Source organism: Phascolarctos cinereus, unplaced genomic scaffold (genome assembly GCF_003287225.1).
Source record: "Phascolarctos cinereus isolate Bilbo 61053 unplaced genomic scaffold, phaCin_HiC Scaffold_726;HRSCAF=1367, whole genome shotgun sequence".
Classification (NCBI taxonomy): Eukaryota; Metazoa; Chordata; class Mammalia; order Diprotodontia; family Phascolarctidae; genus Phascolarctos; species Phascolarctos cinereus.
This window is the reverse complement of record NW_027556098.1, coordinates 156395296-156413858: the sequence shown is the minus strand read 5'-3', so window position 1 is coordinate 156413858 and position 18563 is coordinate 156395296. Positions and strand designations below refer to the sequence as shown.

General features: G+C 35.0%; 1 protein-coding gene across 1 annotated transcript in view; it reads left to right on the top strand.

Moving 5' to 3' along the window:
• DARS1 (aspartyl-tRNA synthetase 1) overlaps positions 1-18563 on the top strand; it is an 82417-nt gene that overhangs the window by 22761 nt on the left and 41093 nt on the right. The window contains 1 exon segment of the mRNA XM_021009452.2: positions 2924-3026. Coding sequence (XP_020865111.1) covers positions 2924-3026 — 103 coding nt within the window.

The window sequence follows — 18563 nt, the reverse complement described above, 5'->3', positions numbered from 1 at the left end:
TTGGGTGTAAAATATTGTCAAAGCTAGGGTATGTTTTGCTGAATAGCTTTTTTTCTCTTTTTAAATCTTTGTTATAAGAGATGGCTTGCTGAATGGAGGAGGTGAGAGGGATATTTTCAGAAATGAAGTTCATATGAAAAAAGATATCGATAATGATTTTTTTAAAATTTTAAGAAGTACTGGATGTTGTACCTCCCCACTTCAGATGATAGCACTGTTCTGTCTTCTCCGCCTTTTTTTTTTGCTTCCATGTTAATATCAGTGTCTGTTATTCCCAGTACTCTACTCCAGCTGCTTCTACTTTTAATCTCTGTCATTCTATTCTCACTGCTTTTCGTTTTTATCTCTTCTGTCTCATGTTACTTCTCCCATGCATCTCAACTTTCTACAGAAACTTCTGGCTTTTTTTAAGACATTGCCAGCCAGTCCAGATGGTCCTGTCCCTCTGGTCAACAACATGACAAGAAATTACACAATGGGGATAACCCTTAGCTCTTCTTAGAAGTTTTCATTGTAACTTTGTTGCTTGGTCTTATTTTGTTGCTAGAGCCTTGAGTTTAGGGTTGCATTTCTGAATTTACTGACAGTTGAGGATTCTAGAAGCCTGGTCTCCAGATCTGCATGTCATTAGAATAAGGTGATGGTAAATGTACCTTCTTCCGTGACTCACTCTTTTCTTTCTTTTATTATTTTTTTTAAACAATCTGGAGTTAGTTCAAGGCAGTTCTTAAAGGTGGACATTGTTGTTTTTAGGTATATCTAGAGTTTCTCCCATGATAATAAACTACCATCTTAAGACCATGCCACAGTGTTTTCCCATTATATGATATTTGAAATTATTTTAGCAGATAGATTGGAAAACATAGGATTGTGGCTTTGGGGTAAAGAAATGGTACAAATATTCCAGTTAACCAGGTATGGTCAACAATTTAGGTAGATTATGTGTATAATTGAGACTCTGTTTATCCTTTTATATTTAACTGGAGATTGACATCCTTTTGGAAGACTCAACAAATAACATTTTGAGTTGCTAACTAAAATCTACTAAGCATTTATTTGGACCCTACTGTGTGCCAGGCAGTGGGGATACAGAGATAAAAAAATTGTATAATCCGTGAGAAAACATATCTATATATATCTCTCTCTATCTCTATCTCTATCTATATATATTTAAGCTTATATAAAACATTCAAAATAAATACAAGATAGTTTTGGGAGAGAGCATTGGCAGCTGGAGAGAATCAGGAAAGGCATCACATAGAACATCTACTCTCTTTTTTTAAATCAAGGAATATTCTTAGGTTTTCTTTTCATTTTTAAAGCTCTAAGTGTGTGATAATGAGAATAGCAATTATAAATCTTAAATTAGATTTAAATGCTGTATGAGGAAACTGATTCCCAAAGTTTGATTGGAGGCTCCTCCAGAGTCTGCCTTGGAAGAGTAAGGGGTGGTGTCTTCCTCTTTTCACAGATGAGGAAACAGGTTGAGAGAGGTTAAATTACATTCTAGAGATCATATACTTGATAAGTGACAGAGCCTGGAGTCAAACCTGAGACTACCTGTGTGACCTTGGGCAAGTCTACCTCCCTGGGTCTTAGTTCCCACACACATATATACACATATATATACACACACACACATACATACATATATATATATGTATGTGTGTGTGTGTGTATGTGTATATATATATAAATAACTTAAGGGGTTAGACTAGATGACATTTTTGAAATATCTCGCAGCTCTAAATCTATGATCCTGTGATTTCTAATTCCATTTCCATTGTTCTTCAAGGGGATGACATTTTTATATAAAAGGGGGAAAGAGAAGTATAGGAAAAAATAATAAATTGCAGTGTAGGAGACCTGGATTCTAGTTGCTGCTCTTAAATTTGTGAATGAGTCGTTAAACTTTTCGGTCTGTTTTCTTACCTGTAAAGTGAGGGGAGTGGATTAGTGATGGGGGGGGAATTAGTGATGGGATGCAGTGTGGCGTTGTGGAAAGAGGTGTTGGAGTCAGAGGACCTGAATTAAAATTCTACCTGTGAAGCACACTACTGTGTAACCTTAACTGCCCCATGCCTGTTTTTTCATCTAGAAAATGAGTAGATGGAACTAAATTATCTCTGAGGGCCTTGTGGCTCCAGAGCTGTGGTCCTGTGGCCCTATGAGTGTGGAGGTCCCTTCTGTCTCTAAAATTGTATGATTTTTGAATTGTTGAATAGGAAAGAATCAATACTTGAGAAGTGTGAAGAGAAAAATCTTTTAAGGAAAGAAGTTTAAATGGGTACCTAGAAAGTTTGTGATAGAAAATAATAGTACTACTATAAATGGGGAAAGGATTGGGTAATTATAGATGGAAAAGTAAAGGAAACTGAGAATATGAATTTCTCTATTTACTATGTTGCTTTTTATAGAAGTGACTTGAAGTTAATAGAAGTTGCAGTAATACTAACTTAATTCATAATGCAAGAAAAAAAGCATTTTTCCTAAAAGACTGTGTGTATTTTGTTAAAGATTGTGTTTTTGTTATGTTCTTCTGATTTGAATTCTATAACTTGCATAAATGTTTTAAATTACTTATTAATGGCAAATAACTGGGTGAGAGGCTTTTTTTTTTCCCAGCCAGAGACAAGGTTTATTAGAACATCCATCATACTGGGCAGAATCTAAGAATTTCTATCACTAATGCAAGCAGACCAGGTTTTAAGAATTTGAGCAGTGGCTAGATTTTAAGAATCTGAGCCTTTTTTTTTTTAAATAAGGGAAAGAGGTTTCCATATGCATATGAGAAAACTATAATCATTTGCTTTGGGAATTTTAGCCTTATTTTAAAGTGAAGAAACATTTTCCCTCTTTGTAAAAAAAAAAATGAAGTAGTTTGATCCTAATATACCTGCATTGTTTCTATTTCTTTATTCAGGGAAGCAGTGTTTCTTAGTACTACGTCAGCAGCAGTTTAATGTCCAGGCCCTTGTGGCTGTGGGAGACCATGCAAGCAAGCAGATGGTAAAATTTGCTGCCAAGTAAGTAAGCAATTATATCCTGTTGTCAGAGTAAACAATGGTGGGAACCAAGACTCCCAGGGGTTGGGACCATTTTCACACATTAACATCAATGCATCGTTTGTTTTTAAATGTAGTTATTTAAATTGTCAGTTCGCTATTGCTGAATACATTAAACTTACAAAAGATAAAATAGAGCATAGACTTGAAATTCATTTGGAAGTGCTGAAGTAGCAGTTTTTCCAGAGACAGCCCACACTGACTTTCAGGCTGAGTAACAAAAATCCTGACAGCTCCAGCATCACAGGACAACTCCATTATCTTACATTTGGATGTCTTTTTTAAGCATGAGCTTTGTAGTTGAGCAACAGGTTTTTCAAACTAAATTAATAACAAAAACAACATTACTTTGTATTGTAGGCAGGTTCCTGAGTTAGAAGAAAGTAAAAATAGTACTACAAATCACATTAATTTTAACTTTGCATCATAGTTTGTATTTTCTTGGAAGACTAAAGATTTTTAAAAGGAAGAAAACTAAGTAGTGGGAGTGGGGGTGTACACATTTTTTTTTAATGTAGAAATAGTTTCCTTTGTTTTTATGCACACACATATATCTGTTAAACTTAGGACATCTAACCTACAGTTCATTAGAAGCATATTTCACAGCCTTGTTCAATTGTGACTACAAGTAAGAAAAGAGATTTCTTTTGTTTTATATATGCATGTGTTCATGGTTAGTTGGAGAATTTGTGTATAATGATGGATGGACCTTTGTTAGCTTTTCCCTCTCCCAGGCAGCATAACTTTTCTTTTCATGTGAAAGCATCCTTTTTAATCTGTAGCCAGTTCGTGCTTATGAGGATAGGTTCAATACAGCAAACATTTATTAAGCACCTACTATGTAAGGAAGCATTTTTTTTGTTTTTGTTGTTGCATCCCAGGACAAAGTTCTACCCTCCAATGTCTTTTAATTAGATTGGATACTCCATTCCACCCCCTAAAAAAAGATTTGGACTCTAACAGACTAGTGGACCATTAGCTTTGATGTGGTGTAGGTATACTTTGAATCCTTGAGTTATTTGTACATTTATAGCACACCTAAAAAAGAAAAGTGACTATAAAAGCAATATCTATGTATACATGCATATAAACATTTTTATACACAGATACACACATACATACACATACACATATACATACATATACATATACGAGAGGCAGTATGGAGTAGTAGTAGATTAAAGCTGGTCAGGAGTCAAGAAGTCAGGAAGAACCTGTATTCAAGTCTGGTCTCTGACATATACTGGATGTGTGACTCTGGGCAAAATCTCTTGGTGAGGTAGTAAATCCAGGCCAAAGTTGCAAAGATGCTGATCTACTTTGAACAGAGTTCCTCACCAGTAGCTCTTTATACTCAGAAAATCACAGGTCCACAGACAGAAACAAAGCAAAAAAACACATACATATTTATATGTATATACATATTTTATTGTGTGCATATGTGTATATACATACATATATGTGTGTATTTGTTTAACTTGCATTCAATAAAATGCTAGGGAAGGTAACCAATGAATTAATTTACCTATACTTGAAATAGAACAGGACTTATCTTGGACCTCTTGTCCAATGCAAACGTGGTATAAAACAGACACCTCCAAAAATGTTTTTGAAAAAACAAGCTGTATTCCCTTGACTTTTATTCCCCCCCCCTCAAAAAAACCCTTAAATTTATATTTAGTGTTCATTTTTTAAAAATTTTGAATTCCAAATTCTCTCCTTCCCTCCAGTCCTTCTCCTACCCATTGAGAAGGTAAGCAATATGATGTCAATTATATATGTGAGATCATGCAGATTATTCCAGTTTTAGTAGTATATTCCCACAGAAAATATTTTGGTTCGAAGGTGCAGTAAGGAAATTCATTTAAGAGTCTGAACATTATTTTGAAAGACATTTTACTATTAAAGAAATATAAATTAGTTATGCCACATGATACTTTATGAACTCATTAAAAATATGTATGTTTAAATATACAACGTTAATTTGACGGAATTTTCATTAACTCTACAAGGGACTTGATTAGGCGACCATAATGGCTGTGCTGGGTGTTTGTCCAACAATAAGTAAACTTTGAGCCTTTTAAAAGAAAAGCTTTAGTATGTACATTAATAGTTTGTGAAATGCTCAGTTCAGGATGTAAAGGAGAATGTAAAAATTGTTATTAACACCTTTATTAAAAATTATTGTAAATTCTAGCATGAGGAATTCATATACACACACACACATACATATGTATATAAATAAAAGAACAAGAGAGAAGCAGTGAAGGGTAAAACTATCTAAAGAAACCTTGGGCAGAGCCAGGAGAATGTCATACACAGTAACAGTCACATTGTATGATGACTAACTTTGATAGACTTAGCTCTTCTCTGCAATGCAAGGCTCTAAAACAATTCCAAGTCTGAACTTTGGAGATTGGATGCAGATTGAAGCATACCATTGGCTTTTTTTTTTTACTTCGGTTTTGTTTTGTTTCTTCTTTCTTGTGATTCCTCCTGTTGGTTCTAATTCTTCTTTACAACATGACTGATGTGAAAATATGTTTAATAGGAATGTATGTGTAGAGCCTATATCAGGAGGGAGGCAAGGAGGTAGAGGGAGAAAATTTAAAATCCAGAAGCTTATGGAAGTAAATGTTGAAAACTAAAAATAAATTAATTAATTAAAAAAAGAGAGAGGAGGGGAAAAAAAGCTTGGCAAGATGCCAGTCAGTCATCAAGCATTTATTAAGCCCCTTATGTGAACAAGCACTTAGGCAGTAGTTATATAGATAGGAGTGGTGAAATAATGATTTTTCACAAGGAGCTTAACGTTCTAATGAAAGACAACAAGCATGTATATAAATGTATAGAGAATAAATCTAAAGAGGATAAATAAAAGTTGTTAAGGGTAGTTTGGGGTCAGGGCGGTACTGAGCAAAGATATCTCAAGGGTATTCAATTCAAGGATAAAAACAAAAAGACGACTGCTAACAAAAGGAAAATGGAAAGTATTTGCAAAAGCTATTAAAACAAACTTTTTTCTCCAGCAAGGATAGTGACCCCACTATATGCCATACTTGAACCCAACATCAGTCTCTGCTTAAAAGGGAACTAGGGATGACACTAAAAAAAAAGCAAAGATGGGAAAGGCAGCCAAATGGCTTCAAATAGAGAAAGATCTCTCTTAGAAGTGATACAGTTATGAAGGCATTGAGGGACCAATTTATAAGCTATAAGATACCAATGGCTTGGGGGAAAATAGTCTCATACTTTATGACTACCAGAAAAAGGTGACCAAGAGAACATCAATAACTATTCATTTATATGCCTACTCTTCCATCTATAGGAAAAATTTTTGAGGGTTATCTTATCCATGAATTAAGGGCATCCTCAATGAAGAACAAGTAGGCTGTTGCAAATGGTATTCAACAATGTATTGTGTCTTTACCATCTCACAGTTGGCTGAAATGTGTAGAAAATATGAAACATCATTGTGCTTATTGATCAATTTTGAAAAACCATTTGGCTCAGTAGAACAACATTCCCTTTTATGGGCTCTTGTGCAGCAAGGTGTCTTACATTGCTACATCAAACATTCATGATTCTTTAGAATGTGTAACAACAGAAATAACCCTGTTTACTAACCCTCTGCTAGTAAACATTGAGCAAAGCTTGAAACAGATGTATGCTTTTCAAAAGCCTTTGCCACTGTGATAGAGGAGATCCAGTGCAGAATCCAGGTTAAAGAGAGATTCCCTGTGAATGGTGCTTTAAATGCTGCTGTTTGCAGATAACGTAGTGTTAATTGCATTGTCTTCGTGATGTTATAGAACCTCCAGGTTCTGGAATTACTCAAAGAAGTTGAGTCTGTCTGGCCACACAGAAAAGAAAAAATGAAGTCTGTTGTCCAGATTGCAACATTTATCTACATGGACACCTGAGATAGTTGTCCAACAAAATATATCTAGGACAGGCAATACAGATAGATAATGAACTGGTCTCAGATTTTTAAAAAAGGGTTGTTTTTGGAAACTGCAAAAATACCGAGCCATACTTTTACTAAACCTGAGCATCCCGTAACAACGAAGGCCCATCTTTTCAATACTTGTGTTGACGTGTAGCAGCAAGCCCTGAAATGCCACTTTTCTGAAGAACTAAAGGTGAATATCACAGAGGACAGTGGAAAGGCCACATAGTGAGTGTGAAGTAAAGAATGTCATCAAGAAATTATATCAAAGAAAGAGAAGATGGTCACTTGACAAGGACAAGGAATGACAAGTGGAAAGTCAGAGTGTTCTACCAGTTCAGTTGTTTCAGCCATGCCCAACTTTTCATGACCCTATTAGGGGTTTTCTTGGCAGAGATACTGAACTGGTTTTCCATTTGTTTTCCAGCTTATTTTACAGATGAGGAAATGTAAGGCAAACAGGGCTAAGTGACTTGCCCAGGGTCACACAGCTAGTGTCTGAGGCCAGATTTGAACTCAAGAAGATGAATCTTCCTGAATCCAGATCCATAAGTCTGTCCATTGCCCTACCTACCTGCCCATTCTACCAGTACCATCACCATAAGCAAAAAACCAACCAAACAAAAACATCTAGCATACTAGATGGACCTCCTGTATTGACCTTTTGGGAAGACATGGATAAGAATGGGCACAGATGGGTGGGCTGTGCCTGTGTCAAAGGATAGAACTTTTGGTGTGAGATCACAGAGCCGTTTGAGTAGGTGAGAGAAAGGGGCTTCCTTCCTAGCAGTCCTGTGGCAAATTAACAAGGACTTGAACTGGTTACACAGAGCTCTGTGGAGTCATTTTGTGTGATAGGTTTAATGTGGTGTTTGAGCTAATTGTTTAGTTCTTGAGCTCCTTGAGGAAGAGACAGGTTCATTTTTATATTTTTATCACCACTGCCCAGCACAGTGCCTGTACCATAGTAGGCACTTGGTAAATGCTCGCTGATTATTTTCTGTGGCTGTAATCAGGCCCAGTTATTAACTATTAAGCATGTTAATTTTTTTTGATACCTTAAAGGGAAATTCACCTGATATATGCTACCTGTAATTTTAGAGACTTATGATAAGTTAACAGTGAGAAATCTTTATCTGGACCAGTTAAATTGACTCTTTTATGTGATTTCAAGTTGTCTCTCTGTCCCAGACCAGACAGTTAATAAATGTTTGTCATTGGTCAAAAGAGGCACAAGCACGTGGAGTACTACAAATTCTTAGGCCTCTTGGAAAAATAGCTCAAGGCCCAAAGCTTCATGACATGATTTAGAGCAAAACAGAACATTGTTCACAGGGACAAGTGGGGCCAGATTTGTCCCCTGGCTCCTTTATTGGTGTTAGTGAAGTAGTTGTGTTCTCTGAGGAGCTCTGCTTTTACACAGATGTTAGAGTAGCTCATGCAGGGAGAACAATATGCAAAAAAAATTGAGAGAAATCACTGGACTGATTCACAATTGGGTTCTATTCCCAAGTTTGTCATTTCTTTGCTGTATGACCTAAAACAAACATTTAACCTCCCTGGGCCTTGTTGTCTTCTGTAAAATCAGACTTGCTTACCTCTAAGGTCACTCCAGCTTTAAAGTTGCTAAATTCTATAAAAATCTTGTTTGTAAGGATTACCTGCCCAGACCTGAACCTTAACTTGAACTTAAAACACCTCACTAACCCAGCCAACCTTTCAGCCTAGCCCTTATAGCCAACATTGAAGAATCAACTCTTGTAGGGACATGACCTAGTAACTGCTTCTGCAGGTGTTGTTGTCCCTGCTGTCACCAGAAACAGCTGCTGAAGACCCAGAAAAGAAAGGTCTTTCCATTGAGGTCCTTGGCATGGTCAAATAATTCAGCATCAAAAATGGAAATGGTCTTTTCAATGTGAATAACATTAACAAAGATGCATTACCATCTGCTTTGCCAGTAGACCTCAGGGACCATGGGACCTTTCCAATGTGACGAATATCTGAAACCTCTTCCTGTGTATGAACTCCTTGACAGCAGGGACTGTCTTATTTTTCTCTTTGTGTTTCTGTGCCTGGCACAGTGCTTTCCAAATAGTAATTAATAATTTTTATTCATATATAAAGGGTTTTCTAAAAAATTTATTACAGTTTTACACTTTATAGTTTAAAAATTTCAGTAAGACTTTTGGGATGGCCTGTGTTGCATTTATATAGTATTTAAGGTCTGTAAAGCACTTTACAAAAGTTATCTCATTTTATCCTCACAACCACCCAAGGAGGTTGAAGCTATTATTATCCCTATTTTTAGAGATGAAAAAAACCTGAGAAAAGAGATTAAATGATTAGAACTCAGATCTTCCAGACTCCAGATCCAATGATCTATCCTCTCTGACACCTAGCTGCCTTCATTCTATGAAGATATATCAGTTCTAAATCTAAATTATGAAAATAAGGTATTTTTCTATGAGTAAAAGGTAGGAGCTTTCATAGTTTTGTTGTTTGTCATATGTGTGTCTATATGTAATATATAGTTAAGGTTATAAACATCTATTGAGTTGATGCTTTTAAGGACAAGGATCTATGATAAAAGATTTTAATAAAAATCTTCAGAAACAGTGAACAGCAGAAGTTCCTCTTTTTAGCATGAACACATGGAAAACGAGAATTTTTATAACCTGTTGTGGTCTAAATATATTAGAATATAGTTTTTTTTTTCATTATACTGGAAATACCTTAGCTTATAATGAGAAAGAGGACAAGGAATCTGATACTTTAGGGTTTATGGTCCAAACCACTGAGCTTTTGATTTACTGAATTGTTCATATAATCCCTATTTACTGAAGCAGCTTTATTGATGCATTTTGCAAATAAGTAACTTATAGTACCTTAATGAACCAAACTAATTTCTAACTCTACAGCTTTGTCATTTCTTTAAGAATTAGAACTTTTTTATTTGGATTTTATTTGGATACATCTAAAGAGTGTTATTATTTAAAAGTCCATTGGCACACTTTTAAAATTCTGTTTCATCTGCTGTCAATTTTGTTAATGTTAAGTAATAATTTCCATATCCATTTTTGTTGTACTGAATGTAGCTACATGTATGACAGAAAAAAATACTATGATTCTGTCTTCTGCAATAACTGGATAAAGAAGTAATTATGAAGATGAAATTTGAATGGAATCCAAAAATATTTTAGTTTCAGGCTTCTACCCCTTTACCATCATTTATAACAAACATTATTTGGCAGGATACCATCAGTAAAAAAGTAATAATATTGTCTTTCTGTGGATTTTAAATTTTATTGGAAAAAAGATTTAAGTATTTAAGTCTACATACAATATGAAATATAATGTTATTATACAATATAAAGTGAAGTACTTAGGTCCATACATATATCATGATGGAGTATAAATTTTAAAAAACAACAACATTGTCCTTAAGAGATTACTGTCATTATAATATTCATCCTTACCTTGGGCTAGAATTTTTTCTCCCAGCATTGGTGATTCTCAACCCATCATTCTCTAGTATATATTTAGTAACATATTTTGTAAGAGTGACTGGTCAAATTTATAGGTAAAGTGAATCAGATTTTTTTTTCCATCTGTATGACAATTAATTATCCACATAAAATCAACAGCAATAAACATTGTCCTCTCTTTCTTCCTATTTGATTGAGTTCCTGGAAGAAGGGACCGTGTCTTATACATCTTCATGGATCTCCCCCACATACCTCAAACTCCTGACGAAGTATGATGTAAATAGAAGGTTAATAAGTTTAGCTTCTATTAATCTGAAAACCCCTAAAAGAATTGTTTTAAGGGATGTATGCATTGCCACTATCACTTACATTTATAGTCTGAATATTTTTGTAAGCCCCCACCATGTTTTTAATATTTTTATTACAGAAATAGTTATTGTGTTTTTATAAACTTACTTTCCAAGAATTGGTATGGCAGATCTTCGTGTATTATTCAGATGTCGTATATCAGTGATACAATATAAGATAAATTTGTTTTTAAAGCTTTGTTTTAAATTAAATAATAATGCAGAACTTGACAATTTTAGTGATCTTTGGCCTTGCTTTTCCTTGCTGAATTTTCTGTTATAATAAAAGTACTTGATTAGTGGTACTATTAACAGTTTACTTTTTATATATCCTGCCCTCCAAGCAGTTATTAAGAATCTACTTTGTGTATGAGGGAGAGTAATGTTCAGTGAGGCTGGAAAGATAGGTCAGAGCCAGATTATGAAGACTTTAATAGCTAATCAAAAAGATTGATACTTTATTCTAGAGTCAATAGGGATTCACTGGAGTTGATTGAGTAGGGGAGTCAGATGGTCATATCTAAGCACTGTCTGTCTCCCTGTGACAAGAATACGCTCCTACATTATTTCCGCCACCTCTTAAGGCAGCCCATTGCATTTTTGAACCTAGCACATAATTATTAGGAAATTTTTCCTAACATCAAGCCAAAATTAGCTTCTTTTCAACTTCCATCCATTATTCTTGGTTCTCTCCTGTAGTCTAAAGAGAACAAGTCTGATCTCTTCTCTACATAAGATAGCTCTTTAGATACTTCGAGACAATTCTGAGTCTTCTCTTTTCTAGGCCGAATATGCATAGTTTCTTCAGCTGGTCTCGTAACAGGAACTAAAGGTTTTCTTCATCCTGGTTGCCCTTCTGTGGACATTCTCCAGCTTATCGACGTCCTTCTTAAACTGTGATCTTCTGAATGAACTTAATGTCCAAGGATCATAGGTGTCCAACTTGAGCCCTGCTCAGATTAGGGTTAGGGTCATGCAGCTGCATTACTCCTGGGAAATGTTTAACAAAATTACTGAAAATACAATACAAACATAGATAGTATTAATTTACAGTTTTCTAAGTCATTGTGCAGTCTGCAACCATTGTCTTAGATGAAATCTGATGAGAGCAGGTTCTTTCCTTATGACTTATATCCGTCAATTGTCATGTCCTCTTAATTGTTACCTTTCTTTTCATCCCACTGTTACCACCTGTCTAAATTATTACAGAACCCTCCTAATTGGGCTTTCCCCCTTTTACCTCCACCCTCATCCTAACCAGTCCTAAATACTTTTGACATATTATTCTTCTGTATGTCCAGATTTGTTCTTGGAGCACATGCTCAAAACCCTTAAGTGGCTTCCTATTAGCCTAATGAATAACATTCAAACTCTAGGCAGGCTTTGAAGGTCTTGCAAAGTCTAATACCTTATCTATCTAACCTTATTTCATACTTTTTCCCTCCACCAGTGCTTTAGCTAAACTGTATTCTCCATTATCCCCTAGGCAGATACTTCTTTGATCTTATTGGTTCCTGTACTTGGAAAGCCAAAACACCATCCAATAAATACGTTTGCTTCCTTTTGCCAGACTGACTACAGATCTTATTCATTTCTTTCTTCTGAATACTGGGAATGTGATTTTTAAAATTTTACATTAAAGGAATTTTATTGTGATAAATTTTGTTATAAATAACCATTTTAGTATTTGCATTCCCAGTGAGCAGAAGAAAAGTCTTATATCCAGCCTCTCTAGTGGCCTTGTAAATGAAAAAAAGATGTACAATCATAGAATATTAGCCCTGGATGTTCCTTGGAAATTATTTAATCCAACTTTCATTTTACAGATGAGTAAAATGAGGTTAGGAGAAGTCATGGTCACAGTGGTTAGGAAGTGACAATCAAAACTAGAAACTCTTGGTGTTTTAATTATACTTGCCAGTGGAACACAGTGTTGGCAAAGCCAGTAGAAGAAAATAGCCAGTGTTATGTATATATCATTGATTGAAGCACTTAAACTCCTATTAATTTAGATAGTTGATATATTTTAGGGAGATGAGACTAGAAAATGAAAGATAACGGACAGAAAGTGGAAATATAATTACCTGCATAACCTTGGACAAATTATCTGCCTTTTTCCCCCCTTTTTCTTCACACCCTGATGTATGCAAAATAAAGGGATTGGGAACTCTGAAATCTCTAATAGATTTAAATATATTATCTTAATTTTTTGTATAGTATTTTTCATAGAGGATTTGCTTTGTCACCTGAGGGACAAAGTACCCTTCACCAGGACTTTAAAAAAGCTGTTTTATTTAGAAGCTTTCATTTGTAATGAATTTCCTTATTGACAGCGGTGGCCCTCTGTGATATTTTTAAAGAAGGTAAAATATGACATCTGTGCCCCAGTTTCCCCATTTCTCTACCCTTACTTTCCTCAGCAGCCATCTCTCTTTTACCTTCCCCCCTCCTCACTCAGGGGCAGCTGGGTGGTACAGAGGATTGAACTCAGAGCCAGATATCAGGAAGACCTAAGTTCCAATCCGGCCTCAGACATTTAATAGCTCTGTCCTGGGCAAATAACTTAACTCTGTTTGCCTAGTTTCCTCATCTGTAAAATGAGCTGGAGAAGGCAAACTTCTACTCCAGTGTCTTTGCCAAGAAAATCCCAAATGGGGTCACAAAGAGTCAGACGTGACTGAAACAACTGAACAACAAACAAAACTCCTCCTTCAGGCTTTTGCTTTCTTCTCTTTCTCCCTTTGAACCAATTTGTCAAATCCTTTACCCACACAAATAAGTTCATAGCTAACTTTAGTATTGCCCCTGCCAGTGTTTATATTTTTAACGTTCTAGCACCAATTAGGAAGATATTAAATGATAGCTTCAAAACTGTGTTGTCATCCTCAACTCTAATTTCCATATATTGTTGCCTTTTCCACTTAGATTGCCTCCCATCTAATTTATATGTAAATCGTATATTCTCCATCTCCACCCATTGGAATGTGAGCATCTTGAGAGTAGGAACTACTTTTGCTTTCCTTTGTATTCTCAGCAGTTATCATAGTACCTGACATGCATGCAGTAAGCCTGCATACATGCAATAAGCCTGCATACATGCATGCATATTGACTGACTGATGTGTTTGTTTGGAAGTCATATGCATAGAGATGATAGTTGAATTTGTGGGAACTTATAACAATTATGAAGAGAAAGAAAATAAGAGGTCTCAAAGTCCCAGGTATATAGAGCAAAGTAGAAATAGATAATAATAGTAATTGTTAGAGATTTCATTTGAGGATTACTTGAAAATAGAAATTGGGATTGGGGATTTAAAGTTTAACTTTCTTGGAGACTGTTTGCTAGAGCATAAACCCAGAAAAGGTCAGCCCAAAGCATCTAGCTTGCTATGCAAACAAAAGTGATCCAACCATCCAGTCTCTGGATAAGAAGGGTTAAAAATTTGGAGAACAAAATAAGTTTTTCTATCTCTGAGTAATCAAATTAAGTCTTTGTAATGGTTGTGATCTGTATGTATACATATATGCAAAGATTAAATACAACCTTAAAAATTGTTGAGTAAAAGAAATAAGACACAAAATAGCCTGGTAAAAATTTAAATACTGGTAGTCTTACTTTATGGTAAGACAAATAAATACAGATTTTAATCCAAATATGAATGATAAGAATAAGAAGTATCACATTGTGAAAATAGCATTCACATATATTAAATTCTGTTCTCCCCAACACTTTCTGTATCTCCACATGGTCAGGCATTAAGTCCTTGTGGGAGGTAGGGTATTTCCAGAAGATGGTACAATTCCATATCGTAGCCTACCCATCTTGGTTTTGATATATTGTAGGTCAGTATATAAGAAAGTAAATGGTGATTTGGGGGGAGTTACGTGGAAGCCACAGATGACACAGGAAGGCCTGCAGACAACACAGAGCCTATGACCAAATAAATACTTAACCCACATTTTACAATAAGGTACCGTAAACACCCCATAAAAGAAAAACAGAAAAATTCAGATGTCTTCTCCGGTATGAAGAGAAGGCCAAAAAATTTTACACAGATTTTCCAGATCATTGGGGTGCTGTACCCCTAACTCCCCGTGATGTGGAAAGATGTGGAAGGGATAACCGGGGTGTCTGCTACCAATGTGAAACTCGTATCTTTTATTTTAGTGATTCAGATATCATTAAACCAAGATAAACCTTTTTAGGTGAATGTTTAATGGCATACCGTTTGAGAAACAACAGTTAGTGGCCCAACTAACCAATCCATCAGAGCCTGTGGTTCAGAAAATAATAGACCTAGAAATATGTTCATAGGAAAGGTCTAGTAGACCACAGAACATCTTCCATTTCTAGGCCCTATTAAATTTTCATTCTATCTTAGGTCTGTTATAGTTATAAGCATTCTAAGTACCTATAATATGCAATGCTACATAATTTTATATACATGCAACATTCCTGCCTTTAAGGAGCTTTTGTTATGAATACTATTGCTAATTTAAATTTCATATTCAAAACAGGTGTACGTCAAAATACAGGGAAAAACATATTTATATGTCAAGCTGTCAGGGCCTGTCTGTGTTTATTGACTATAACCATTATTGAAACTGTGAAGGTGTATGTTTCCAGCTAGAGTTTCTAAATCATCTAAAAGGTAAAATTATTTTTTAATATCCTAAGTAGGTTACTACAACTGACCTAAGTGCACCTTTACCTTTTATTTGTGAACTACATACCTTGTTGACAAGATTGACCTCTGATAGAAAGAATATCATGTTAAAATTTTTAATATTTGAGAATTTTTCCAAAAAGCCACATTAAATCTCAGTGTGAAGTCTGCTTTAAACTATTTTTTTCTGAATGATTTTTAATCCAGTTGAACACTATACAAATGAAAAAAAGTATATTTCACTAACTAGGTTTAAGTGTGCCTTGAACACTACTCCCATTTCCACCTTTACTTGATCAAGTTTTTTTTTAGGTCAATTTTTTTAAATCTTGTTTAATATTTTTTCCCAACTACATATAAAATAGTTTTAGCATTCTTTTTTTTTCCTCCAGATTTGCAGTTCCAAGTTCTCTCCCTCCCTCCCCTTCATTGTGAAGGGAAGCAATTTGACATAGGTTATACATGTGTAGTCATGCAAAACACATTTCCACGTAAGTCATTCTGTGAAAGAAAACACAAGACCCCCCCTCCCAAAAAAAAAGGCACAAGAAAAATAAAGAAAAGGTATATTTGATCTGGATTCAGGCTATACCAGTTCTTTCTCTGGGGATGGACAGCACCTTTCATCATAAGTCCTACAGAACTGTCTTGGATCATTATATTGCTGAGAATAGATAAGTTATTCATAGTAGATCATCATACATTATTGCTCTTGCTATGTAAGTATGAAAGGTCTATTTTTACATAATCGAGTAAGCATATAAATGTGAAGCAACTAAGTAGATTACTAAGGAGAAATAATGTGATTCACTTCAGATTTTAAATAATAGAATATTTATCCACATAACTAAATAGTCTCTTTACTCTTACCTTACTTATCTACATATCTAAAAGGTTAAGGTCTTTAGATGAAGGCTGTGTAGTTTTCTTTCCAAACTTGTATTTGTTATTCTGCCTTACGTTGATATTATTTGACAGTCCTTGTTGATGTGTTAGAATTCTACCTTATTTTCCCTTATCAGATTATGTTTTGTGTTTTATCTTTGAAATTAACAACAAAGCAATATGTGGTAAAGTTATTCAAATATCAAGTTTTAAAAGACAGTCTTTTGAACCTTTCTGTCTTAATTATGTGATTATCAATTTTTTTAAGTTTCAGAAATCTATTTTGACTTTTTTTTTTTTCCAGAATAGTTCTCCAGAGATGTTTTTGGCTCTGACAATCAGGGCTTGTTAGGTATTTTTTCCCTTAGTTTAGATTTCATCTTTATTGTATTAATTATGGTAGTCAGTGATTAAGATTGTGTTAATTTTAAAAGCTGAAGAGTCACAAGTGTTTCTCATTATTTAATAATTGCTTATATTATTTTTTGTTTTGTTTTCCTTTGTCTCTAAATCTGCCCTTTTAAATTAAATATTTTATTAGTCATCTTAACACTAGAAGAACCAGGGAAATTGACATAATAATTTTACCTTGAAATTAAAATGTCCGTCCTATTTTTATTTTCTTTGCCTTGTAAAGAGAAAAAAAACCACTGGGTCATTTGATGCAGCTTGGTCTTTTTGTGGTATTCTTAAAGTTGAGTATTCATTTCAAATTCTTACATTGGCTTTTAAATAGGGAATCTCTTAAATTACTGATTTCATCTTAATGGAATAGTTAATTTTTATTGATAACTTTTGTTTTTACATTACCTTTTTTTCTCTTTCCATATACATTCTCTCTCTCTCTCTGTCTCTCTCTCTCTCTCTCTCTCTCTCTCTCTCTCTCTGTCATTCCTTCCCATGATGCAATCCATTCCTTATAACAAAGAGTAAAAAAAAACAGGAACAAGAGACAGCAGGAAGGATGGTATAGAACAGCAAAATAACAGCCACATCTTTCAGTACATGTAGTATTCCACACTGAGAATTCCCCCCACCACTTCTGCAGAGAAGGAAGGAATATCCCTTGCTATTATAAGGGCTGAGTGGGTAAACTGTATACTTTTATTTAACATTGTCTAGAAAACACATTTAACTTGGTATGACAAGATATTTCAGGAATGGTGATCTGGAATAGGGCAATTAACTAAAAGCCTAACTAAATTGAGATTAATAAATAAATATCAGTAGGACCCTTAGATTGCTACAGTTTGGAATGCTGAAAATTGTTAGACCAGAGATGATATAACATGTTTGGGGGGGGGGGGGAAGCATTTAGTAGAGAAAAGGCAGCAGCTTTCTCTGTATCCTTACGGTTATATTAAATAGAAAAGCCTACTACCTGCAAATGTCTTTACAGTAACAACAATCCTGTGAGGTAAAGTGAGACTAAAATAACATTACTATTTATACCATTTACTATGTGCCAGGCACTGTGCTAAGCACTTTGCAGATGTTATCTCACTTGATCCTCACAACTGTCCTGGGACGTATGTACTATTGTTATCCCCATTTTATAGTGGAGGGAACTAAAATACATAGTGGTTTAGTGACTTGTCCAAGGTCACACAGCTGGGAAGTATCTGAGGCTACATTTGAACTCAGGTCTTCCAGACTCCAGGCCCAGCACTCTATTCACCGTACTACCTCGCTACCTCATTGGCTGTGTCCAGAAATGTATGCCTCATCCTGCACCATGAAGCTACCACTTCTCTCTCAGGAAGTGGGTCACATGTTTCAACAACATGTGATCAGTCACTGCATAACTCCTTTCTGCTTGTTCCCTCAACTATAAAATGGGAATAATAGTAGTAGGTACTCTGCAGGGCTGTTCTGAGGATCAAATGAGTTAATATTTATAAATTGCTTAGCACAATACCTAGCATATAGTAAGTGCTATATAAATAAATAGTAATATTATTTTAGTCTCACTTTACCTCACAGGATGATAAAACAGAAATAACTGACCCTTATTTATGCTTTGGATGTTTTGCATACATCATCTTATTTGTTGTGATGCTCAAATAAGATGATGTATGCAAAACATCCAAAGCATAAATAAGGGTCAGTTATTTCTGTTTTATCATATTTTATGGTGTAAGCTTCGCCTCTCTCACTAGATAGTCA